The sequence below is a fragment of the Euleptes europaea genome, chromosome 15, assembly GCF_029931775.1.
Source record: "Euleptes europaea isolate rEulEur1 chromosome 15, rEulEur1.hap1, whole genome shotgun sequence".
NCBI lineage: Eukaryota > Metazoa > Chordata > Lepidosauria > Squamata > Sphaerodactylidae > Euleptes > Euleptes europaea.
Window position 1 is genome coordinate 54,020,804 of NC_079326.1, and position 27,219 is coordinate 54,048,022.

Sequence of the window (27,219 nt, forward strand, 5' to 3'; positions counted from 1 at the left end):
TCGATCTTGTCAGATCTCGCTATGTCAGTTGGACTCTATGGCACTGAAGTCCTTCCCCTCCCCAAACCCCGCCCACCAACAAGGAAGTCTAGGGTGGATAAACAAAGGCAGGCAATGACAAACCACCTCTGCTCATCTCTTGCCTTGAAAACCCAACAAGGTCACCATGAATCAGTGGTGACTTGATGGCCCTTTCCAACACCAATTTGATTGGTGGTCCTAGGATATGATCTGAAAGCACCCAATGGAGAAACCGTGCTGTAGTGAAGTAAGTCTGGATCTGATGAGTTCCTAGGAAGAAGGGTGGGACATCAATGTAATAAACGAAGAAGATACTTACCGATGGTCCTTTTGTGCCCGGGGAACCATCTGTACCAAGAGCACCCTAGAAACAGCATAATGCAGATCATTATTAGCAAGTTTCAGTTCAGGTTTAAACACAACACCACAAATGTTTTCAGCCTTTCCTATGCCATTTCTTTCAATGAAACAAAAAGTGCAGAAAGTTCCGTTTCTGTGCATCCATTGCCAACATTTCCAAACTCGGGGGGTGTATGTGTTTAAATTTATGCTTATACTGAACAGACAACTCCATCCCTCTATCTGTAAATAAAATCCAAAGCCAGAGAGACATGGGCTATGAAGTTCTACACACACAATATCTGTGTACTGTAAATAATTAACAGTTTTTGTGTGTGTGTGCACGTGTGTATATATATCAGGGCTGGCCGGGGGCGGGGGGATGGCAGGAAACTGATGGAAATATCAGAGAGTTCAGAGAGAACTGTGACTAGCCCAAGGTCAACCAGTTGGCTTCATGTGGAGGAGTGGGGAAACCAACCCGATCCACCCGATTAGAGTCCACCGCTCATGTGGAGGAGTGGGGAATCAAACCTGGTTCTCCAGATCAGAGTCCACCACTCCTAACCACTACACCAAGCTGGAAGATGATAATGGCAGAGGATCTTTCATAGACAACGGCAGTGAAGCTTCAGCTAACCCTGGTTAGTACTGCGCAGAAGAAGCCAATGGTAAACCACTTCTGACCAACGCTTACCTCGAAAACCCTATGATGGGACAACATTCATAGGGTCATCATAGGTCCAAAGCGACTTGACAGCACTTAACACACACACACACACAATTCTAGTAGCAAAGTCAAAATGAACAAGGCATGTATCTGGGTGTGTACAGCTTAGCTGAAGTTCTCACTATATTGGTAATGCTGTGTCTGGGCTGTACCACTTCGAACTGCAGGGAGTGGCTGAATATTCCACGCACAAAGGAAGCCAGATGACGGGGAGGAGGGATCGAGCTGCCTCAAGGAGAACTTAGAAATAAAGGAATTCATGGCTCACATCTTTAATCAAGGAAGGACTGATGGACTTACAGGAAGGCCAGATGACCCTGCCGGACCCTGTAGACCCGTTTCTCCTCGTTGTCCCTGAGGGCCTTCTGGACCGCGTGCACCTGTTGGGCCTGCTTCACCCTGAATTTTCAGGTCAGAAAGAAAACCGATAGTTGGACATTTTGTACTACAGAGTCTGGAAGGGAGTGCAATCAACATTTACGGCAACTGAGGACTCCATTAAACACATCTTCCTGGATGAATTCTACTGTTGGTGACTTTTGAATTCAACTGCAAAGAATCCACTTTGGAAGGTGGGCTCTATGGAATTATGCTGCACTGAAGTCCCTACCTTCCCCAAACCCCACCCTCCTCAGGGTCCACCCCCAACCCACTGGGGATCCAAAGCAGCTTATATCATTCTCCTCTCGGATCTTCAAACTCAGATTTCCTAGATACTAGTCCGACACTCTTAACCAGCCCTCCACACCAGCCCTCATTATCTAAAAAAATAATCCTTCATTCATCATAAGTACGTGCAATTTATATGTTAATTAGAAGAAGAAGAAGAAGAAGAAGAAGAGTTGGTTTTTATATGCCGACTTTCTCTACCACTTAAGGAAGACTCAAACCAGCTTACAATCACCTTCCCTTCCCCTCCCCACAACAGACACCCTGTGAGGTAGATGGGGCTGAGAGAGCTCTGAGAGAGCTATGACTAGCCCAAGGTCACCCAGCTGACTTCATGTGGAAGAGTGCGGAATCAAACATGGTCCTCCGGATCAGAGTCCACTGGTCCAAACCACCCCTCTTAACCACTACACCACGCTGGAATATTATGGGCCCTGGATGTGCCCTTGGTGTAAACAAGGATCATTACTTGCCCTGTGTTTAAAGCAAAAATAAATAAATCCAGAAATGTCTTTCTTTCCCTCTATCTTCTGCACATCGTTCAAATGTTTGTTGAGCCCTAGGCCTGTTTCATTCCCATGCATTAGAGGGATTATTTTTAATCCTCTAAATTACTTCATTGTCTCATGTCTGTTTATTGTTTGACTGAGCATTGCCAACTGCAGATACAACACAAACATCTGCTGGACTGATCAGCCCTTCTGCTCTTTCTCTCCAAGGACGTGGTTACCAGATGTTTGCTCTGACGGGGCTCTTGAAGCATCACGGCAGAGAAAAGTTCACCAGTTCAACCTCTAGTGCAACACAGAGCCGCTTCAGCTGAACAGCCCTTCATTCCTCACTCAATGTGCTAGAAAGCTCTCAGTGCAGATGGGGAAGGAACAGACAATAGGTGCCAGTGTGGTGCAGTAGTTACAGCATCAGATTAGGATCAGGGGCTTCCTCAGGGGGGACAACCTCAGGGGGGTTGTTGCAGGGAGCAGAGGAAAAAAGAGGACAGTAGAGAACTTTACAATGCTTCTCTATGGAGAAGGGGTGACCCTTTCCAGACCCCATAAAATCAGACCCCCCTGATCCAATCTTCACCACACTTTGGGGTTCATGCAAGGATAGTCCCTTGAAGCTACCCTGAAAATTTGGGAACTCTTCCTCGAAAAATGCCTCCCCTAGAGCTCATAAAAAAATTCCCATAGGGAAAACCTGGGGAAAGCTAAAGCCGAAAAAAGCTGAATATCTATTTGGCTGATTCGGCGATCAGCTATCCGGTTTCGGCTTTATTCCCATGTTTTGGTATTCAGTAAAACCAAAACCCAAATATTGCCAAAACGGCTAATTTCGGGTTTCTTTTCAGTTCGGGTTTATCGATATGCACAACCCTACCAACAAGATTTGGGCGGGTATAATCTTACAGGAGGCTAAGCTCCCTTTGTCAGATCTTTGTTGTATCTGATGCAGGGAGCTTATACCTCGTAAGCTTATACCCCCAAAATCTTGTTGGTTTCTAAGGTGCTGCTTGACTCAAATCTTGCTCTTCTACTGCAGGCCAACTCAGCTACCCTCCTGAAAGTATCCAAATCCAGCAGATCTCCTGACCTGAAATGGAGGCACACAAGAACATAGCTGTGACTCTTCCCAATGGCCTTAGAAATCATCCCCTTTTTCCAAGAAGACTGGAAAAAAGCAATACTGGGGGGAAAACCACAAGGGAGGGTGGATGTAAGCACATGGGCAGCCCATTCCTGAGGCTTTTGGCAGCTGGGGATGGTGTGGCCAAGGCGCCACCACGGCACCTCTGAAGAGCCTTCTTAAATTTAAAATCTCAAAAATGGGGCATTTGTCCCCATTGAGAACACTGAGACTGCGCCAGGTTTTTCCTGGCTGCCTGGAGGGGCTTTGGAAGCTGACTTATGTCAGCTCCGCCCCTGGGAAGGCCCCCCCCCCATGCAGGCGCTGCATGTCTTTTCTGGGATTTAGGTCCTGGAGAGACTACACTGCTGGTGGAGTGACGTGCAGCTCCGCAGTGCCCAGGCGCCAACGGAACTGCCCCCCGCCAGCGTAAGTGCCTCTTATCACTCTGCCTCCTGAGCAGTTTCGGCCCTCCACCTCAGGAATGGGCTCTTCTTTGCAGCCAAACAAGAATGAAAGAAGAGGACTTTACTTTAGCTTTCTGACTAACTTTTGAAACCTTCCAAATCATTAAAATGAACCTCCTCCTCATTGTAAAGACGGGTGCGGTTTCTCTACTCTAATCCTTTAAGGCACATGATTGCTGTTGTTGTTGTTTTAATTTCTGAAAAGAAAGGAGGTAAAAGCAACTTGGCCTGAGACCAAGACCACCTTAGGACACCACAGAACTGAGCAGACATCCCAGACACTAAGATTTCTCCACTGTTCATTATTCTGTAGCAGAGTCACCCAGGTGTTTTGCCAGTCCATATTAAAAAGAACTGTGCTCCCAGCTGCTTCCGTTTCCTGAGGGATGCTGCCACCAGATTGATCCAGATGGCGAATGTCCCAAGCTTAGAGATTATCGCTGAAGTCTTGTAAAGGACGCTCTTGGGGAGTTAACTTTGTTCTGCTTGGTAATCCATTTTGAGTTTTTAGAAACATGCTGTCGTGGTTACTTCAAAACTAGCTGCTTCCATTGAAAATGGCGTGTGGTCGGTTGTCTCTCTGCTTGTATTTGCATGTTCCTTTTTCAAGAAGAAGATTTGGTTTTTTACCCTAATTTTCTCTACTTTTAAGGAGTCTCAGAGCGGTTTACAATCACCTGCCCTTCCTCTCCCCACAACAGGCACCTTGTGAGGTAGGTGGGGCTGAGAGAGCTCAGAGAGAACTGTGACTGGCCCAAGGTCATCCAGCTAGCTTCATGTGGAGGAGTGGGGAAACCAACCCGGTTCACCAGATTAGAATCCACTGCTCATGTGGAGGAGCAAGGAATCAAACCCGCTTCTCTTAACCACTACACCACTCTTAACCACTACACCATGCTGGCTCTCAAGCAATCTACCCGTGGATATTTTGGGAATGTACTGTGAATGTACTGTGATTAAAATAATGAAAATGTGGAACTAGTTGGCCACTGTGTGAGACAGGATGCTGGACTAGATGCACCATTGGTCTGATCAAACAGGGCTCTTCTTATGTTCTTTCTGTTCACCACAGTCATTTCAGTGGGAAGTTTGCTGTTGCTGTTCTTCTCTTTCCCTTATTTAAGATTAGGGTCAACCAAACAGAATAAAGTGGTAAAAATGAGCTACTCCTTTTCATAAAACATGGATATGAAAGAATATACCCTGACCTGGATGCCCCAGGCTAGCCCAATCTCATCAGATCTAGGCCCTGGTTAGTACTTGGATGGGAGACCACCACAGAACTCCAGGGTCACTATGCAGAGTTAAAGGTAAAGGTCCCCTGTGCCAGCACCGGGTCATTCCTGACCCATGGGGTGACGTCACATCCCAACGTTTACTATGCAGACTTTGTTTGCGGGGTGGTTTGCCCGTGCCTTCCCCAGTCATCCCATGAGCAAGCTGGGTGCTCATTTTACCGACCTTGGAAGGATGAAAGGCTGAGTCAACCTTGAGCCGGCTACCTGAAACCGACTTCCGTCGGGATCGAACTCAGGACATGAGCAGAGCTTTTGACTGCAGTACTGCAGCTTACCACTCTGCGCCACGGGGCTCCTTGCAGAGTTAGACAATGGCAAACCACCTCTGTCAGTCTCTTGCCTTGAAAATACTACAGGGCTGCCATAAGTTGGCTGCAACTTGACGGCAATTTCTGCTGCCACCACACAAAAGAACATAACATATAACCCTAAAAGAATCAAACAAATGTCACTTACCTTCATGCCCGGAATCCCTGGAAAACCTGGGGATCCAGATATACCAAGTGGACCCTACAAGAATGAGACAGGGAAAGTAGGTGAGCAACTATTCCTACCCTCCTTATAAAACAACATAAAGTTGATGGGATGCAGCTTCCTAGTTCAGGAGGCAGATGAATGACATAATGTACATAAAAGGGAATAGAATACAAATCCATGCCTACAAAGCCTCTGTTTGCACAAGGGAGTCGCTGTTCACATCCATATGAAGGAATGTTTGACACAAGGGTTGAGGAATCCCTATACAGAAATCTACAGCTAAACATTTGAAAGTACTGAATTAATGCTTTCTCGCTTGGGGGTCCATCAATAATGGCTACTTTTCTAAAAATGAAACCTCCACTTTTCTTAACAATGAGGACTGAGTTTACTGTCCAGCGTTTGTAAGACACATGGATAAGTGGGGCAGTTCACACACACCATGTGCACACCTGAAGAAATGATCATAGATCAGACACCACTGGTGAACCTTTCAAGTCATCTCATTTCCTCCCAAGTGCTGTACTTTCAAACAGGGTCTATTCTTGCATGTGTGAATGGACCTCAGGTGTGCTGTACTTGACAAGAAGTACGGTGACCCAATCCGATCAGCAAAAACGGTGGTCTGCCTTGCACTTAGGGTCGCCAGCCTCCAGTCTCCTGCTATTACAACTGATCTCCAGGCGACAGAGATCAGTTCCTCTGGAGAAAACGGCCACTTCGGCAATTGGACTCTATGGCATTGAAGTCCCTCCCCTCTGCAACCCCCGCCCTCCTCAGGCTCCACCCCCCCAAACCTCCAGGTATTTCCCAACCTGGAGCTGGGACCAGAGAAAATGAAACTATTGCCCTGCTAGGAAACTATGGATTCATTTGTCCTATATGATTAAAATACAGTACAGATACTTTTATAGGCCTACGTAATGCCTTTTATTTTCCGCAAGCTAAATAAATTTCCTAAACAATCCTGGGGGCGCAGAACACAGCAGTCATAAATATTCACTGCAACTGCAAGATATCCAGCCGTTCTGCAATGATTTCCTTCTCTTTGCCTTTTGCAAGCTTGGCACCCTCTTGTGGAACAAGATGCACATGGTGAAATAATGCCTTGTAGGCAAGGTAGTTTTTGAGAGCCAAGAAGCAAGAGAGCGGTCTGTTCCAGAAACTATGAATTACGGAGAACATAATTTGGCCTGTGACCTTGCACCGAAATTGACTGAAGCGTCAAGCGCAACAGCACTCGGAATATATTTATGAAGATCTGCACATCCAATTATGTAACAACATGAATATCATCCTGCCAGTTTTCTCTCTCTCTCTCTTGCTTGTTTCAAGGGTAAATCCAACAACCAGGGCAAACCTCCTCTTACTGGCTCCCTTGCTGAGATATCGTCCAAATCCAGCCAGTACATGTTTCGAATGGGATGTTCAAGCTCCCTCCTGACATGGTCAGGGAACAGACCAAATGTTTCAGCCAACTAGAAGTCATGCCGAATTCACTTTGACGAATGTTAGAAACAGATGGAAACTGTCAGACTTAATCTAGAATGATCTAGTCATTTGCTAATAATAGTGAGAATTCCCCTTTCACCCCGATTTGGTTCCAGTTTACTTGTTTGGAGGGTTTTTTTAGGATGTCAAATTTACTGTACTGCAAAAGTTATCGTTGTAGCAAACAAATAGCACACTGTTTATGCACTGAATGTTAATGGTGGGTGGACTTGCCTAAAGCCGTTCCTGGAAATAATCCAGAGTAATCATATTATTTTGTTGGACATCAGCTGGACATATGAAGATGCATTTGACATGTGAAGATGTATTTGCCCCTGGGTTTAGTGTTGCCAGCTCCAGGTTGGGAAATACCCAGAGATTTTTGGGGCAGAGCCACTGTATTATATGAGCAAATAGGTCCTTGTGTAAAGATTTTTTTTTAAATTTCAATAACACAGGCAGTTGCTGTCTTTGCCTAGAAAGATTTACAGCAGTGGCATGAATTTCATTCTAGGGCCCTCTAGCCTAGAGCCCTCCTGCCCATGTCTGGCTTTACCACAAATTCCTGCTGCCCCAGCCACATGTGGAAGCCAAGCGTCAACAGAGCTAGGCAGCTTATTTTCCAGAAAACATTGGTGAATAGTCATGATGGACACATCAGCAACAATACTATGAATTGTGTATAATTGAATTTGTCACTAGAGCTGCCAACCTCCAGGTGGTGGCTGGAGATCTCTCGCTATTACAATTGATCTTCAGGCGACAGTTCCCCTGGAGAAAATGGCCACTTTTTCAATTGGATGCTATGGCATTATACCCCATTGACGTTCCTCCTCTCACTAAACCCCACCCTTCTCAGGCTCCACCCCCAAAATCTCCAGGTATTTCTCAACCTGGAGCTGGCAACCCTATTTGTTTGAGGCTAACTCAGATGAAATTGAAGCTCACGGAAAGCAAATAAGTGGGCGCAAAAAGGGGGGGACAGGGAATGGAGAGGTACTTACGGATGCCCCTGGCTTTCCTGGCATACCATGTGGCCCACGAGCTCCCTGAAAAGAAAGAAAAACAAAAGACAAGGTACATTTCTGGGGAATCATGTGTTGATTAAAGAAGGGGTTCTGACAGATGTCCGGCCCTTTCTGAAGGGGGAGCTTGGCTTGACATACAAGGATGGAGCTTTGCTATACTTCACTAGGATGAGCCAGTTGTGTTCCCCTTGGACTTAGGAGGAGTAAATGGAATAAGACAGGGAAAAGGGCAGTTAAGGGGAGACATGATAGAGGTGTATAAAATTATGCATGGTTTGGAGAGAGTGGGGTCATCATACTAGAACATGGGGTCTCTGCTGAAGCTGGAGGGTTAGAGAGTCAAAACTGATAAAAGACAGTCTTTCTTCACACCATGCACAGTTAAATTGTGGAACTCCCTGCCCCAGGATGTGGTGATGGCTGCCACCTTGGAAGGCTCTAAGAGGGGAGTGGACATGTTCACGGAGGAGAGGGCTATCCCCAGATACTAGTAAAAATGGATATTTGTCTTGATACATATCTATTCTCTCCAGGATCAGATTAGCATGCCTATTATATTAGGTGGATTGGAACAGAGGCAGGATGCTGTTGCGGTCGTCTTGTTTGTGGGCTTCCTAGAGGCACCTGGTTGGCCACCGTGTGAACAGACTGCTGGACTTGTTGGACCTTGGTCTGATCCAGCAGGGCTTTTCTTATGTTCTTATGATCCCTAACTGGCTTATGCCCTGACCTGGATGTCCCAGGCTAGCCCGAACTCATCAGATGTCAGAAGCTAAGCAGGGTTGATCCTGCTTAATACTTGGATGGAGGACCACCAAGAAAATCCAGGGTTGCTACGCAAAAGCAGGAAATGGCAAAACACCTATGTAGCCACTGAGAAGTAACCACTGAGAGGCGTACCCATTTAAACTAAGAAACAAAACAAGGCATGGCTTAGCTAGCAATACAGATTAGATGTGCCGGATTTGTACAAGTTAGCCCAATATAAAAAACCACTTACTGGAGTCCCCTGCGGTCCAAGTCTTCCTCTTTCTCCTGGCATCCCACGGGGACCCTGCAGCCAACAAAGTTAAATGGAAAGCAGTGATGAATTTTGATTATAACTCAGGTAGTGTGAGAAAGTTGTTGTTTTTCCTTTCATGTGTACGTAATACAGGTTAAGTATCCCTTATCCGAAATGCTTGGGACCAGAAATGTTTCCGATAAGGGATTTTTTTTTCTGATTTCAGATGTACAGCATGTTCAACACGCCCACAATGGGGGAGATTGCCCTGCCGACGCCCTACTGGCAGTGCACCCTACCCCAGCCAACCCCCGAGCCCAATCATCTAGCGCCTGCTCAGGTTGCCTACCAGGAGGGTAGCAGTTATCTTCAGCAGGGCATGACAGTGGGTGGGCCCTGAGCACTGTGGGGAAAGGCGGCTCATCCAACTGACAATGACTTCCTCACTGGCTCTTGTGGAACCACAATTAGACATGGGTCGACTACACATGGCTGGTTTGTCTTGCAATTCTCCTACGAATGTCCCAATTCTCCGTGGGGATTATGCATGACATTCCCCTCCCTTGGCGCTCAGCTCACTTCTGTTCTGCGATTTCCCCAGGTTTTCCAATCCCTGTTTTATCCCTAAAATAAGTTTACTTCAGAGCTTATCTCCACACCCCTCCTCCAACTTTTTCAGCCATCCTTCAGCCATCCCCTCTGCAATGCCCCAGGAAGCCATATTGGAGACGGAGATGGAGGTGGCCATGGTCAGTTCATTCTCTGTGCCCTGCCCCCTCGCCACATTTTTTTTCTGATACTTCGATGGAATACCAATATATCATCATATCACGCAAAACATTATTAAAAATCACATAGAGTGCCAGCGGAGACTAGGATCATACGTTCGCTCTCCCATGCCCCCATTTGGCTGATGACTTACCCATGGAAGCCTCCGCTGGCTCTCTGTGATTTTTAATAGTATTTTGGATGATATGATGATATATCAGTATTCCATTGGAGTGGCAGGATTAAAAAAAAACACAGTGAGGGGGCACAGAGAAAGAGGCGTCTATTTTAGTGATTTTCAGCAGTGTGTGTCCAACCACGGAGATTCTTTCCTTCTTTTTGTGTGATTCACAGGGACAAATGGTGAATTTGCCTATCTATTCAAGTCACTGAATAGGTCTGTGGGAACCCTCCCCCCTGCCATGGGAGCTCTTTCACTGCTCAGGGGAACCAGCACCCGCCCGCCTGCCTTGCTGGGTTTTTTTTTTTGCAAAGGCAGAGAGTATGGGGGAGGTCTAAAACTGAGGGAGTTTAATGCTGATACAATGGTATACCAGCATGCTGGTATTTAAAAAAAAAATTGAAACCCTCAGCATTAAGTCAAGTGGAGGAGCTGTAGCTTAGTGGTAGAGCATCTGCTTGCCATGTAAAAGGTCCCAGGTTCAATCCTAGGCATCTCCAGTTAAAGGGACTAGGCAAGTAGGTGACGTGAAAGGCCTCTGCCTGAGACCCTACTATCCTGCAGAGCTGCACATGAGAACATTCCTCCCTGATCTTTTACGGGATTGATGGAGGGTGGAGTTCACCATGCATTAAATTTTTTGAACTCAGGATAGAAAAGTGTGAGACACGAGAGGGACAAACCAATGACATCCTAGCCATGTGTGAATGGCCCTTGTGAAGCAGGTGAGGCTGAGAGAGCTCTAAGAGAACTGTGACTGACCCAAGGTCACCCAGCTGGCTTCATGTGGAGGAGCGGGGAAACCAACCCTTTTGACCAGATTAGAGTCCGCCACTCGTGTGGCGGAACGGGGAATCAAACCCGGTTCTCCAGATGAGAGTCCACCGCTCTTAACCACTACACCATGCTGGCTCTCAGCTGGACTAAATCTAGGACTGCCACTTGGTGGGCTGTGGGGGGGGGGACATGGGGAGGAAACGGCAGCAACGCCACTTCCAGCACAAACCACGTTGTTGAGGCAACTCTCTATCATTCACTTCCAGTGATGCCAGAACTGATGTCAGCGCATTGTTGGTATTATAATGACATTGCTAGAGAGGGCCCTTCTCCAGCAAATGAGTGTCAGTCCTAACTAACATGCTGATTCCTAGCCAAGATAATAAAAATTATTTTGGTTCACTATAATGTTGATGCTTCCTATTTTCAACTTTTATATTTTCCTATTTTCTCAATGGGGGGGGGGAAGCTAACATATACTTGCAGTGCATTCCTGAGGTAGGGGGCCAAAAGTTCTCTGGAGGTGGCGTGACCCCGCCGCCAGCGTAAGTGGCCTCTTATCATGGAATAAGGCACTTACACTGGCCACAGAACTGCATGCCGCCCCTCCTACACCACAATCTCTCCGGGACATTTCTCGGAAGAGAAATGCGGCGCCAGCATGGGGGGAGGGCGTTCCTGGGGGCAGAGCTGAGAGTAGTCAGTTTCCAAAGCCCCTCCAAACCAGGAAGGCCCCCTCCAGCGACAGCGTTGCTGCATCAGGTTTTACCTCGCTCAGCATTGCTGTTTGCTATGTGGGGGGAAAGGCCCATTTTCTTTTAAAACCTTTTTAAAAGGTTTTTTGAAGCCTTGAGGCAGCCAGGGAACTTCCTTGGAGGCGCTGCATCAGTGCCTCGGCTGCGTCGTCCCTGGCCACCACGCAGCTCGGGAAAGAGCTGTTAGATATGAAATGACACTCACCAAAGGTCCCGTTGGTCCCATCTGACCTAATGCGCCAGGTTCACCCTAGGAAAGCAACGGAAATGCATACATATGTTAAGTGAAAGTATGCTCAACTAATGAATACCGTGGATACGTAAGCGAACATGTAGGAAAATTTTGATTTTAAAATAGTAATACGGGCTGGGTATCCCTTATCCGGATATCTGATATCCAGGCTGATCCAAAAACCAGACTCGCTGAAGGTCACCCAGCTGGCTTCATGTGTAGGAGTGGGGGGGAAATCCAGTTCACCAGATTAGGCTCCGCCACTCATGTGGAGGAGTGGGGAATTGAACCCGGTTCTCCAGATTAGAGTCCACCACTCCAAACCACCGCTCTTAACCACTACACCATTCTGGCTCTCCAAGTGTAAGAAGCCAACTGTAAGATGTAACTCAGCCTTGGAGGGCTGTTTTATTCCTCTTTCCCTTGCACAGTTCCTGCTACCCTTCCTGAAACTGGTTCTATGGTGTCTTATTAAAGAAAGAGGGGGAGGGGGAAGAGATGGATGAGAGGAAGAAATTGCCTGTCTGTTCCTTCGAGCATTTAGAGGACAAAAATAGATGAGTTCTTTGTATGCTCTTGGTTACTCTGTAAGACTAAAAAAAAGCGGAGAGGCTATCAAATGTATCATGGGCAGAACAAGGTGTCACAATTCATTGCAACTATATTCATGAAGTTTTGCAGTTCCAAATCCCTAACAGTTGAAAGAAAAATGCAGAGTGTATAATACCTTAGATCCAGTGGCTCCAATTTCACCTTTAGGGCCCTCAAGCCCTTTATGGCCCTTTGAAGAAAAAAAAGGATACATAGATTAAGTAGCTCCCAACACCCGAATGGTATAATGGAACCCACTGAGAAACAAATGCACCGTGTTTTCACTTACCCTGTGGCCCTTTAAACCTGGCTGACCTGGAGCCCCAGGGAAACCTCGAGCACCCTGAAACATGAGAACACACCGGTAACGTGATACAGCTCTTATAGAACACACTATTTGAATTCATAAAGTAACGTCTCACATCACATGAAGGATCAATGGCCCGGAATCCAGATCTGTATTGATTGATTGATTGATTGATTGAGCACATTTTTGCCACCTCTCCAGGGCACCTGTCTGAGGTGGCTAACAAAATAAAACAGAAGAAGAAGAAGAAGAAGAAGAAGAAGAAGAAGAAGAAGAAGAAGAAGAAGAAGAAGGAGGAGGAGGAGGAGGAGGAGGAGGAGGAGGAGGAGGAGGAGGAGGAGGAGGAGGAGGAGGAGGAGTCTCAAACTGGCTTATAGTCATCTTCTCCTCCCCACAACAGACACCATGTGAGGTAGGTGGGGCTGACAGAGTTCTGAGAGAACTGTGACTGGCCCAAGGTCACCCAGCAGGCTGCATGTGGAGGAGCAGGGAATCGAACCCGGTTCTCCAGTTTAGAGTCCGCTGCTCTAAACCACTACGTTGCACTGGCATAGTTAATTAAAACCCAGCGTTACAGACCCAGCCACGGCATAAAAACACAAACACCTTGAGTAGCTGAAAATAAAAGCTCTTTTCCATATTTCTTGCAAACTAGAGTACCAAGGGGGTGTACCCCATGTCTACTATCACAAGGTGTAATAATTCATTCCCGGCAGCATCGTGAAAATGGCAGATTTTGTGTTTTTGAAATGACGCGTATTTCTAAATTATTCGGCTGTGAACTTCTTGGGTGTGTGCTTGGGGGGGGGGAGAAAGTGCAGTTCAAGATTCAGTCCCCTAATGTTGCCTTCAATATCTGAATATGGTTCTATACATGCAAAAACTAACTCTAATTAAACCACTTTACATAAGCTGGGACAACAGACTTTTCATTGTCAACAAGACAGGCTACTGCTCTTTAGTTAAACGTGTCTTCTAAACACTCATTTCTAGAACTGAAGGTCACAAAGAGGATTTACACGGTAGAGCTACTAATCTTCCATCCTGAGCTGGCCATTTAGTACAAACAATGGCATTGCCAAAAGGAAAGGATGCCTTTGACATGACCAAAGGGAGTTATTTCTAGTTAATTCATTGAGCACCTAATCGTTAGGAAATAATACCAATTAGTATAATTTTCAGATTCCTAAAAAAAATGCTTTTTTTCGGGGGAGGGGGAATCCAACTGTCCTCCGAGAAGCCTTCCTCTATCCTAAGTATGGCTTCCGCCAACTTAAGTGGCCCTTCCACCAGTGGAAGAGCCACTTAAGTTGGAGGAAGTCCCCTTAGATTGGAGGAAGGCTTCTAACTACCACCACAAGGAACTGCCGAGTTTACATAAATGAATAAATAAATTAACAAACTTTGCTCAGTGGAGCGGTAGAACAGGCGGTGGCTCTAACTTACCATGGTGTAAATGGTTTAGTGCTACATCCTCCCTCTGGTCAGCCTTACATCAAACAAATAATTTTTGTTTAAAGGAAACAAAGCAAAAAAGCCTGACTTTGCCAGGGAGGGTGAGTCAGAAATCGAAAAAATTAAAATAGATAAAGAGGTTTTTTTCCTCTACCTCTATCGCCTCCCTTCAAAACAGTTTCAAGACCCTAACTCCTGGACACTCTCCCAGTGCCGGAAGAATTTGGGGCGTATAATTGATAGTGAACGTACTGGGGATCCTGGAAAACCAACTTCTCCTGGCTGCCCTGCTCGGCCAGATTCACCCTAAGAAGAAGAAGAAACACATTCAGTAAGTCTTGCAATGTTATGTTAATATTCATGTATTACACACACACACACAAGAAATCATTCATACATCAATAATTATATATCCTAACATGATGGCATGTGACATAATAAATCTGTGCCTGGATCTCTTTCCCCCCGCCCTCTGAAATGTTTAGCCGTTGCTACAATTCAATAAGAAGGTGCCTTACTCCTTGGAAAACTCTTCCTTTGCCCCTCGATACTTTTCCTTAGAATCATAGAGTTGGAAGGGACCACCAGGGTCATCTAGTCCAACCCCCTGCACAATGCAGGAAATTCACAACTACCTCCCCCCTCCACACCCCTAGTGACCAGAAGATGGCCAAGATGCCCTCCCTCTCATCATCTGCCTAGATTTTCTTTTGCCACTCCATTCTACAGGAACGCAGTATAATGTTTTGATGATAACTGTAAGAGCACGTAATTTTTAATGAATTAGCAACTCCATAGCCCAGGGGGGTCAAACATAAGGCCTGCTCTTATCCAGCCCGCAAGCCAGCCAAGGCAGCCACCCCTCCCACTCTTGATCTGGGCTGGCGGGGCATGGCCCAGCCCGACCAAGTGACATTTATGTTACATCCGGCCCTTGTAACAATTGAGTTGGACACCCCTGCCATAGCCTGTTTACCTAGTTCTGGTGTTGTCAGTTTGTGTTTTTATTGAATTAATTTTCATTGTCATTTTTAATTGTTCAAGTGTTTTAATCGTTTTATGTTCGCTGCCTTGGGGACCCTGACTGGGTGGAAAGGTGACATAAAAATGTTTTAAATAAAATAAATATTTCTGCAACACTTGAGGCCTGTAGAATGAAAGGACTTCTGCCATCTTTTGAACTGGCGATTCGGTTAACAGCAACATTTCAATGGGAAGTTTCTCAATTTGGTCCCACAGTCAGGGACCAATCAGTAGGGGTTCTTTTTATCCCTAGCAGTGGATGAAGACTGCTACCAGGGCCAGGGGGCCTGACTGATTAATTAAGACGATTCTGGTTCAAAATGCACCTGGAATCCAGGGCACAATATATTGTTGTAAAGCTTTCCACTGTGTAACAACCAGGGAGAGTTTGGTGCAATGGGAAATAGTGCATTCAATCCTCGCAGCGTTTCTCAACCAGAGTTCCCTGGAACCATAGGGTTCTGCGAGAAATCGTTTGGTGTTCTGCAAGAAATTGTTAGGGATTCTGTGAGAAATAGTAATGAATAGACTACTCATATGTAAATCATATGTAATCATATGTAGGGGTTCCCTGAGAGATGAATATTATTGCAAGGCTTCCACATGGGTAAAAAGGTTGAGAAACTCTGCTCTACACACTAAATATGGACATATTCTTTGTACAACTCAGCATTGTGCGTATTCTGTGAATCACAACACAAAAATGGCATTGCCTACCTAGCACAAAATTCAGCTTTCATTAAAAAAACGTACATTCTAGTCATTATGAATGCAGCAGCAATCTTAAAAATACACGGACAATGCCTGGTTACCAGGAAGCCAGAGAAGTGTTGATCTGGACTTCCTGGAGGGGGTTTAATGGTGGCATACTAAACAGTTAACCTTTTTAAAGCCTTCTATTTCATTGAGCTTTGAAGGATATAATCTCTGTTTAGAATTGCGCTATAAGTTTTCTGCACTACTAGCTTTCCTGGACAGCAAAAACAAAATACATATTAGTAGGGTTCCCAACTGCCCAGTTGTGGTGGGCAATTGACCACCAATCAACTGGGCTGCCTGCTGACCAGCTGATGATCAGTGGGCAGAAGCAGGAAGGGGAGAGCAACCCCACCCCCGTGCGGACACTCTCAGCACGATACAGTTGTGTCTTTATGGCTTGGTAGGGTTGCCAGGTCCTCTGTTGCCACCTGCAGGAGCTTCATTGTGGTGGGGCTGGTGGGGGGTGATTGGTGCAATAATGTCACTTCTGGGTTTACCCTGGAAGTGACCAGGGACGCTCTAGTACATTCCTCCAAAAACTCTATGGAAACCATATGGAAACTCTATGGTTTCCACAGTTTTTGGATGAATGTACTAGAGCATCCCTGTCACTTCTGGGGTAAACCCGGAAGTGACGTTATTGCACCAATCACCACCCCCCCACAGCCCCACCACAATGAAGCTCCTGCAGGTGCAACAGAGGACCTGGCAACCCTACCAAGCCATAAAGACACAACTGTATTTAAGCAAAACAAACCTTTTACAGTTAACATGAGGAGATGAACCAGCAGTTTTATCTGTGATGGTTCTCTCCATCTGGAATTCCCTGACCAGGAATCCCTGTCTTGCTGGTTCTTTAACCCTTTACAAACTCTGATAAAGACCTTTCTGAAGAAGACCTCAATTGGTCGGTGTCTATCATCAGGGACATGGCTGTTTGAACTGGGTCTGGTTTTGCATTGTTTTTAAGATGAGTGTCGTGTTGTGTGACCTCATATGGGACACTTGACCAGAGATCATATTATCGGCTAGTCTGAGAGGACAAAAATGGTAAAACTTACATCTTCACCGGGTTTTCCTGGAGGGCCTTCTGGGCCCCGGGCACCAGCAGGTCCCTAGAAAGAGAAATGATACAACCTGAAGTCAGCAAATTAACAAAAATGAGGGTCACTCCAGCAAAAAATAACAATAATTGACAACTGGATAAAATGCATAAGCAGCCAGGTCAGTTAACATCTTGTTAGGAAGACTGGCACACAGATTTAGCCTACATAAATAAGGCATAATCTAAATGAATACTACACATTTCTATTTGCACTCTTTTTATATACAGAAAAATTTAATATTAGGCTAAATGTGTATATGAGGGGTCTTACCATTGATCCCGGGTCCCCATGTTCACCTGGAGGGCCTGCTGGGCCGGTAGAACCCTAAAATGGGGTACATAATAGATTAGAAATTTGGGGAAATGTTAGGAAAAGAATAAGATACAGCAGTGAATCAATCAAATCTCTATTGCTGATTGACAGAGTCTTAAGCATTCATAGTATAAAGAACAGAGAAACAGAACATAAGCAGTTTTACAATTTTAAAATAAAACAATTAATAAAAGACTTTATCCATTTGTGGTACAGGGTAAACTTGCGTTATCAGAGCTATTTGATAGCATTAGGGTGTACAGCAATTAATAGTTTCAGAGGGCAGCCATGTTTGTCAGCCGTAGAAGAGCTAGATTTTAGTCCAGTAGCACCTTAGAGACCAACAAGATTTTGGGGGTATATGCTTTTGAAAATCCAAGCTCCCTTCATCAGATACGATGTCTGATGAAGGGAGCTTTGACTCTAAATTAGAAAAGTAGAATTGTGTTTTGATCATTTGTCCTGGTATCCCCGTCTGCAAGGTGAATGCTTTTGGCATTACTTCCTTGCAAATGGGTATGGGGAGGGGGGTCAAGCTGGAGTTCAGATCTGAAGTGCAGAGTTATGTCCTCAATGTGCACACTGACTTTAAGAACATAAGAAAGGCCATGCTGGATCAGACCAAGGCCCATTAAGTCCAGCAGTTTGTTTACACAGTGGCCAACCAGGTGCTTCTAGGAAGCCCACAAACAAGACTGAAGCAGCATTATCCTGTTTGTGTTCCAACACACCTACTATAATAGGCATGCCCATCTGAGACGGGAGAAAATAGGTATGCATCATGACTAGCATCCATTTTTACTAACAGCCATGAATAGTCCTACCCTCCACGAACATGTCCACTCCCCTCTTAAAGCCTTCCAATTTGGCAGCCATCACCACATCCTGGGGCAGGGAGTTCCACAATTTAACTATGTGCTGTGTGAAGAAATACTTCCTTTTACGTGTTTTGAATCTCTCACCCTCCAGCTTCAGCAGATGACCCCGCATTCTGGTATTATGAGAGAGGGAGAAAAGCTTCTCCCTGTCCACTCTCTCCATACTATGCATAATTTTATAGGCCTCTATCATGTCTCTCTAAATATCAATATCACATGACACTAGGTTGGATCCAGTGAGGCACTTCCATGGGCACAAAGACTTTCATCTGAGGGGGAGTGACTACAGCAACCCCAAATGTTTTTCCCCAAAATCCTGCTCCTGGGGGGAGAGGGGACCTCCAGGAACAAGATTTCAGGAGGCATTTTGGGCTGATGTAGGAGGGGGAACTACAAAAGTTGTACTCCATGGGCAGAAGTACTCAACACCTGCAGAAAGGCTGTACCGGATCTGGCCCAATGTACCATCCTCTCCATTTGAAAACTGATTTGACAGGATTTAAGAAGTTTTTTTTTAATTAGAAAAGTAATATTGTGTTCTGAATATGTGTGTCAGATTGCATGCTGATGATCTCAATGTCCCAAGGAAATAAGAACATAAGAAAGGCCCTGCTGGATCAGACAAAGGTCCATCAAGTCCAGCAGTCTGCTTACACAGTGGCCAACCAGGTGCCTCTAGGAAGCCACAAACAAGACGACTGCAGCAGCATTTTCCTGCCTGTGCTCCACAGCACCTCATAGAATAGGCATGCTCCTCTGATCCTGGAGAGAAATATTCACTTGTTTTGCATGGAAAGCCGAATCATGGTTTGGTGTTACATGATTGAGCCTCAAGATTCAAATCTAGCCATTAATAGATGCAAGCTAAGAAATCAAGTTCAAGCACAGCCTGCATCAAGATTATGTTGTTCTAAGGAAACGTTCCCATATTCTTTGGGGAAAGGCCCAAGTACAAACTGCAGTCTTGGCTTGCCTGTTCTCCATACAAGTTTGGAAGGTCTGAAACCAGGGCACCTATTTTGAGGTATCTGCATTGGTTGGGTGGTTTAGAGAAGCAGACCTGAGAGCATGTGATGCTTTTGAGCAATGCTTAGCTTTAGGCTGGATGTGAGCCTAGAAGCTGCTCTAAACCTCCTGAAGAAAAAGAATACATATAAGGGTCACAATCCCTAACCATAAAGCCTAATCCCATATGAATCCACCCAACCATTACAGTCACCTTTGGAGGCCCTGATTCAAGGGCTACCTCCCACCTTCTGAGATTAGGCAAATGGCAACCCAGGACAGGGCCTTCTTGGTTACAGCCCCAAAGCTCCAGAACTCTCTCCCCAGAGAGAGTCTTCTGACCCCTTTTATTGCCATCTTCTGCCACCAGATGAAGACTTTTATTTTTTGTTTGACATTCCCTCAGTGTTCCCACCTCCCAAACCAATGTTTTTATGTTTTGTACGTGTTTTAACTCTTTTGTATGTATTTTTAACTCCTTTCAAAACTGATGTATGTTTGGGAGGGGCTGTTGATTTTAATCTTTTTAAATAATGTAATTTTATCATGTCTGTTTTAAATTCTTTCCTGCCTTGGCAGCCCTTGTGAAAGCAGAAAAGGTGGGAAACAAATTTTGTAAACTAATAAATAATAATAAATAAAAGAACATGAAATCAATGACACACTCAGATGAGAAAATTAACTCATGTGTCACAATGAAATGGGTGTTAAAGTTAAATTGTGTGCTTTGTGGGGGAATAGGAGAACTGGGCAAAACAATCTTATTGAAACAAACTATTTCTGGGTGACATATCGGAGACTGAGACGTCCCAACGTTTCTTGATATAGATCTAACCTAGTATAGGCTTTAAATTTGGTGCACAAGTCTTAAATAACTACTTACTGGTTGTCCTTGCAAGCCTTGGGGACCCCTTGGACCGACAGGACCCTGGAGAGGAAACAAACCCTTATTACACAGGTTGGTTCAGAAAGTGAATCAAACAGGAATCTGTACAATGTCCCTGAGGACAAACATTCTATCCCAGGACAGACCGATTCTCTCATAGGTTGTTTATGCATGGGTACTTTCACTCACATTCACCCCCAGTCCGAATCGGTTGTTCCACGGAGTTATGCATGAGTTTTCCATCCATTAGAGATGACCTCGCTGCCAGCCCTCGCAAATCCTGGGGCTTCTCCCCTGAGCTCAGCCCAGGTGAAATCCACGTGCATAAGGCAAAGCACAGGACACAGGAGCTTGGTTTCTCTCACAGCCAATTACAAAGCAGTGTGTAAAGAGATGGGGATTCAAATGCTTCCTGTTTCCTCGGAGCTCTTTCTGAGCAGAAGAAAAGCTTTATAAAACCAAGGCTTGGATTTCTCTCTCCCCCCTCCTTTCAGATTGCTCTGGGGTTTTTTTGTTGTTATTGTTCTTAAAATGCTTTTTTATGTGGCAATTAGGTTTTGAGGGGGAATTTTCACTCACAGTAAGTTCTACAAGTAAGCCAATTACAAAGCAGCATTTAAGGGACTTGATTTGAGCTTGGAGACTGCTGGTGCAGAGATTCCCCACAGGAAAGTGTGGATCCAGTGAGCAACAAACCTTAGGTAAAACTTCCATGCATAAATGACCATACAGAAGGCCTGCCCACACAACAATTCGCATATACAGGCAGGGCACACAAAGGAGGGAGGTGATTGAACACCCAGCAGTTCGGTGCATCAGCTGTTCCCAAGCTGCAGTCAAATAGCTCAACTGTGCAAAAATATCAGTTGAGCGAGCCAGTTCTTAATACATTTTTCTTGCATTTTCCCCCATCCCATCAATCTTCATCTATTGTTTCGTCCATTTTTAAGCCCCTAAAACATTCATAGTCTAAAGTGAATAATCTATAGACGTAGGCTTGCCAACTGCCCGGTGAAGGCAAGCAAAAGCCCGCCAATCCACCAGGCTGCCCACTGTCCCTCCACTGGTTGGCGGGCAGAAGAGGGCCAGCAGAGGGGGAACACAATGTGGACACTCTAGCAATCGCCTCCGAAACACTGTGGAAACCATAGAGTTTCGGAAGTGACTGCTAGCATGTCGGTGTTGGAAGTGACGCTGGCATTTTCTGCGGGTTGTGCACACCCCGGTCACAGCTGCCAGCCACATACCCCGCAAAGCTCCCACTGGTGGCGAGGAGTGAACTGGCAACCCTATATAGACATGAGGCATCAATGTTCACTAATAGGAAAGACAGGCAGACAGATCAAGAGGAAATTGAGCATCCTCACTCTGTCCCAAAGTGTGTGGGGGTCCTTTACAAAACAGGTTGTCTCTCCACTTGCACAGCTAATACTTGCACAGCTGACATTACTAGCAGCAAACATAACAGGAACCCATGTCAGTGCTTGTATATAAGGTAATCATGAAGAAAACTCGGGTCAATCCCATTTCAGGTTCCTAGGTCCTCTACAAGCCCTAGGCTCACCAGGCCCACTACAAACTGCTCTCCTAAGTACACTTTCCTGGGAGTAAGCCCCATTGAAGAGACCTGAGTAGGATTCTGAGTAGACCTGCTTAGGGTTGTTCTCTAAAACGGTATTGCCCTGAGTAATGATCTGCGAATTCTTACCACAGCGCCAGGCATAAATCCCATTTGGCCGGCGAGTCCGGCTTTCTCGTCCAGTCCTGCCATCTGAGATGTGAAGGGCTGCAAACATTAGAATTTTATTAGCCTTTGAGAAAATGCTACGTGGGCACATTTTTGTTGTCATTTAGGGGGTGAAACTTTTTTGCGAGGCATATATGAAACAAGGCGATGAACTTCTATGTTATGCATTTCTTTAAATATTTTTAAATATGCATATAGTACCTCTCCGCTGAATAATGAGCAATAATACAACATGATTCTAATATCCACATCAATATAAGCAAGCCAGCAGTCGATAAAACTGTAGACCGAGTTATTGCTAAAAAATAACTTAGGGCAAATCCATCCATGTCCATAAAATAAGAAACAGCTAATACAAATAACCAACAGATAAACACAATCTACCCTTGGGTTGCCAGCTCTGGGTTGAGAAATACCTGGAGATTTTGGGGGTGGAGTCTGAGGAGGGTGGGCTTTGGCGAGGGGAGGGATTTCAATGCCATAGAGTCCAATTGCCAAAGTGGCCATTTTCTCCGGGGGAAGTTCCTGGAGATTTTGGGAGTGGAGTCTGAGGATGGAGGGGTTTGGAGGGGGAGGGGTTTCAATGTCATAGAGTCCAATTGCCCAAGCAGCCGTTTTCTCCAGGGGGACTGATTTTTATCGCCTGAGATCAGTTGTAATAGTGGGAGATCTCCAGCCACCACCTGGAGGTTGGAATTCAAAATATAGCACTTAAACAAAATTATCCAATTCAGGAAAATTTACAATGCAAAACTTGCAGTGAGAATAATGTATTAGAACATTAGAAACAGAACCACTTCTAACACAACAATTATAACATTAGAACAAAGTTCCAAGACAAATACAAATTGTAGCTTATGCTGGCAGAGCTCAGCTAAATTCAGTTCGTAGTCTGTGGTATATTTTACAGTCACATCATACAGCACCAGGAACCATGAGTTGAGTGGCAATGGAAGTCCGGTAAAATTCCATTTCGTATAGACTTTCTCAAGCCTTTAGATTGTTCCGTGCAACTTTCATTCAAAGTTTGAAGGAGTGTGCCTTTCCTTTTTCTTAGGACGACAAAAGTAAGACGCCTCCTTCAAACTTTGAATACCGGACTTCCATTGCCACTTTGTTCTAATGTTATAATTGTTCTAATGTTATAATTGTTGTGTTAGAAGTGGTTCTGTTTCTAATGTTCTAATACATTATTCTCACTGCAAGTTTTGCATTGTAAATTTTCCTGAATTGGATAATTTTGTTTAAGTGCTATATTTTGAATTCCACACTCCTGCAAGCACTTATTAGCTGTTAAATTTTGAATACTACCACCTGGAGGTTGGCCACCCTACCAATATCAGACCAGGCATAGGGTTGCCATTTGCCAGGTGGGGCCTGGAGATCTCCTCGAATCACTGCTCATCTCCAAGCGACAGAGATCAGTTCCCCTGGAGAAAATGGCTGCTTTGGAGGGTGGGCTCTATGGTATTGTACCCCACTGAGGTCCCTATCCTCCCCAAACCCTGCCCTTTCCAGGCTCCACCCAAATTCTCCAGGAATTTTCCAACCCGGGCTTGGCAACCCTGTGCACACAGTTCAATTCCCCCCCACCCATGAATTTTTGTTTTTCATTTCTATATATTCTATACTCAACATTTTAGATTTCTGTCAGTGCCAACCTAAAGACACTTTCCTAGGAGTAAGCCCCAAAGAACAAAATGGAGCAGGTCTCTGAGGAGGCCTGCTTAGCATTACTCTCTGTCTCACTTGTGCAGTCCGCCAATGTTACACTGAAATCAGCCAAAAGATTTCCATTGATTTGAACGGCTTTTGGACCGACACCTAAATTCGGTCACTGTTAAATACCACAAACTCAGTTATTTGAAGACTGTCTTTAAAGGGCATCGATTCCAAACTCCATTAATCATTTGCGCTCAAAATCCATTTTTCCACCAAAGGTACGCCAAGTTTAATTAAAAGGAAAATGTCTTATTCTCTCATTAAGCTCCAAGCGTTCAAGAGTTTGAAAGACGAGCGGGAATTAAATTATCTTGGGCCCTTTTAAAAAACAAAAACAAAACTCTTCGCCCCCGGGAATCACAGCCCTGTCCTCTTTCAAGGCAACGCCACGAATAATGAGCGAGAATAATTTCATCCTTAATTAAAAAGGGACAATTGATAATTAACCTACCGCTGATTAAATTTCATGCAAGTCACAAGTGTCCGAGGTAAATATCAATATATGTAAATAGTTCAATCTGCAAAACTGCTGTCAGCCTGGCTGTTCCAATCTCCTCTTGACTCAGAAAGTTTCCCCGATGAGTCGGCGGTCTTTAAACTTAATGGACGGCAGAAATATATTCTGCAATCGTAAGGGAGGTAGCACTTCAGCCTCAGTAATCATGAGTTTCTGAAGTTTGTGAGGACGCTCATATCGCTGGGATTGAGTGCTCCCATCTGCACTTGTGACACGAAGATACAAAAACATTCCCTCTAATCGTCGATTTTGTTCTTGCTCTGCGGACCTGACGGAAACTTTGGTTCACGTGTTTTAAGAATATAAGAACATACGAAAAGCCATGCTAGATCAGACCCAGGCCCATCAAGTCCAGCAGTCTGTTCACACGGTGGCCAACCTGGTGCCTCTAGGAAGCCCACAAACAAGACAACTGCAGCAGCAGCATCCTGTCTGTGTCCCAAAGCACCAAATATAATAGGCATGCTCCTCTGATCCTGGAGAGAATAGGTATGCATCATGACTAGTATCCATTTTAACTAGGAGCCATGGATAGCCCTCTCCTCCATGAACATGTCCACTCCCCTCTTCAAGCCTTCCAAGTTGGCAGCCATCACCACATCCTGGGGCAGGGAGTTCCACAATTTAACTATGCCTTGTGTGAAGAAATACTTCCTTTTATCAGTTCTGAATCTCTTACCATTCAGCTTCCACTGTAGGTTTCATCTACAGGCACATGTCCATTTATTGGAACCTATGTTGGCTGATAAAAAACGTTCTCTGAGCAGAAGACTCTGGCCTTTTATGCAGGGAAATTTCCCCGCAGTCACCCCTGCCGACTGCTTTGGAGCTGATTTTGATTATGCACACCAGTAAGATTTTGAGTGGCCTTTTATACAGGGACGTTTCCCCATGGTCACCCCGCTTCCTTTTGATTATGCACGCCTTTTCAACCCCCCATCAGAGGTCGCCTCGCTCTCCCCGTGCGTTTTGCCCGCGTTTAGCAGATTCTAGCTAAAACGGCATCCGGAAAACACGGGCAAAACGCGCGTGGAGAGCGAAGTGACCTCTAATGGGCAGAAAAGCCATGCATAATCAAAAGGAAGCGGGGTGACCATGGGGAAACGTCCCTGTATAAAAGGCCACTCAAAATCTTACTGGCAGGGACTGACCAAAGAACTGCTGTATCTGTGACTAAGTTTCTGTTCTCAGTCATGAAAACACAGGCTGAGTTAATGTCCTATGTATAATCTACTTGGATTCTAACCCTTAAACTGATAGCTATATTAGAATGACCAATGTATGCTGAGATTTTATGTTGGTTATTAATTTCATAATAGCGGGGGTTTTTCCTGCTTCTGAATGGCCTGTCTGACTTCCACACAGTTCCACATGGTATCTGTGTATCGTCACAATCATACGGCCTTGAAGAGATGGGCTATTTTGCCCGATTAAAAACATGGTCTCATTTATCACTGTGGAAATGAATGGGAGCAAAAAACAACAACAACAAAGAAAGAAGCAAAAGGCAGGAAAAACACATGGGACAGATCAAACAAGAATGCAGTTGGTCAGGAAAGAGTGAAGTGACAGCTGCAGAACACTTGTAGCTTTCCCTCCCTCCTTCTTAGGGAAATAGGAACAAAAATTGTTTGCACCTTTCCCCTTGTATCTCCACAATGAAAAGGCCGGAAGAAAGCATGTGAATTTGGGGGGGTAGGACATATTAGGGAGGGAGGATGTTGCCGTCAAATGCCTATGAGCCTGTATGTTATCCATATTAGCAAGAGGTAGAACACGACAAACCATTCAAGGCTAGATTATGAGGGTCGATCCACCGAGGGTCAATCTCTCTTATTCCTCTTCCCCAGTATTTTTTTAACTACCCCTCTTTGGCCCTGCACTTGGGCTTCCTCTGGGTGTGCGGTTGGCTCTGCCTCCCGTGGTAGCCATTTTGTGGCTGGCCACACCTCCTGTAGCAGCCATTTTGCAGCAGCCATTTTGGGGCTGTGCCCACCTTGCTGGGTCAGAATTCCAGAGGTGCCCACAGGATCAAAATCTACCATGTCTATCTCTTATGTCTGTCTGTGTGTTTGATCTTCCTTTCGTAAGGAATGTGGTGCTTTGCTGGAACTGTTCCCAATCTCGATTGTAAGCCCACCAGCCTTCTTCTCATACCCGTAAGGAAGGTCACTTACTCTGGTCATTCCGTCGGGACCCGTGGATGGCTGCCCGGGAGGGCCGGGATCACCAGGTTGTCCAGGTATACCAGGTTCCCCATCGATTCCGGGAGGTCCGCGGGCACCCTAAAGGAAGAGGTCACGTGAATCAACACAGGTGCTTACACAACCTCTACATAAAGAAGAGAGATTCTCAAATAATCGAAGCAATTCAAATATGGCAGTCAGCAGATGTACAACCGCTGCAAAAAAAACACTGTTTGGTTATATATGCATGGCTGTTTCCTCACGATCACCCCACCCATTACTCTGGGGCTTTGCTTCAATTATGCTTACATTTTCCGACCGTCAGAGGTTGCCTCACCCTCCCTGCGTGTTTCCGAGCGTTTTCCCCACTTTTCTGGATATGTGTTTAGCCAGCATCCAGAAAATGCAGGGGAAACCCACGGGGTGAGTGAGGTGACCTCTGACTCTCCCCGCGTGTTTCCGAGTGTTTTCCCCATTTTTCTGGATATGTGTTTAGCCAGCATCCAGAAAATGCAGGGGAAACCCATGGGGAGAGCAAGGTGACCTCTGACAGTCGGAAAATGCAAGCATAATCAAAGCAAAGCTGCATAGTAGTCGTCGGGGTGACCGCAAGGAAACAGCCTTACATGCAGCCTTACATGCATAAATGGACATATTATTCTTGAGGTTGCCCATGCAATAATGTCCTGTCCTACAATATTTTGCTCTCTGCCTTTAGAAGGGCAGAGAAAAATGCCTTTAGAAGGGCGAGAAAAAATGGTGGACCAGCATCTAAAGACAGTGTGCTCCTTACATCTGCCACACGGAAGCTGTGCTATAAGGCACCCGAAAGGCATATCGCAGTGCATCATACGAATGGGGGT

General features: G+C 45.3%; 1 protein-coding gene across 1 annotated transcript in view; it reads right to left on the minus strand.

Moving 5' to 3' along the window:
• COL5A2 (collagen type V alpha 2 chain) overlaps positions 1-27,219 on the minus strand; it is a 145,959-nt gene that overhangs the window by 40,205 nt on the left and 78,535 nt on the right. The window contains exons 7-20 of the mRNA XM_056861227.1: positions 26,348-26,455; positions 21,893-21,970; positions 20,182-20,226; positions 17,374-17,427; positions 17,059-17,112; positions 14,468-14,521; positions 12,743-12,796; positions 12,590-12,643; positions 11,836-11,880; positions 9,147-9,200; positions 8,123-8,167; positions 5,607-5,660; positions 1,391-1,489; positions 341-385 (exon numbers count right to left, since the gene is read on the minus strand). Coding sequence (XP_056717205.1) covers positions 341-385; positions 1,391-1,489; positions 5,607-5,660; positions 8,123-8,167; positions 9,147-9,200; positions 11,836-11,880; positions 12,590-12,643; positions 12,743-12,796; positions 14,468-14,521; positions 17,059-17,112; positions 17,374-17,427; positions 20,182-20,226; positions 21,893-21,970; positions 26,348-26,455 — 843 coding nt within the window. The remainder of the gene's footprint in view (positions 1-340; positions 386-1,390; positions 1,490-5,606; positions 5,661-8,122; positions 8,168-9,146; positions 9,201-11,835; positions 11,881-12,589; positions 12,644-12,742; positions 12,797-14,467; positions 14,522-17,058; positions 17,113-17,373; positions 17,428-20,181; positions 20,227-21,892; positions 21,971-26,347; positions 26,456-27,219) is intronic.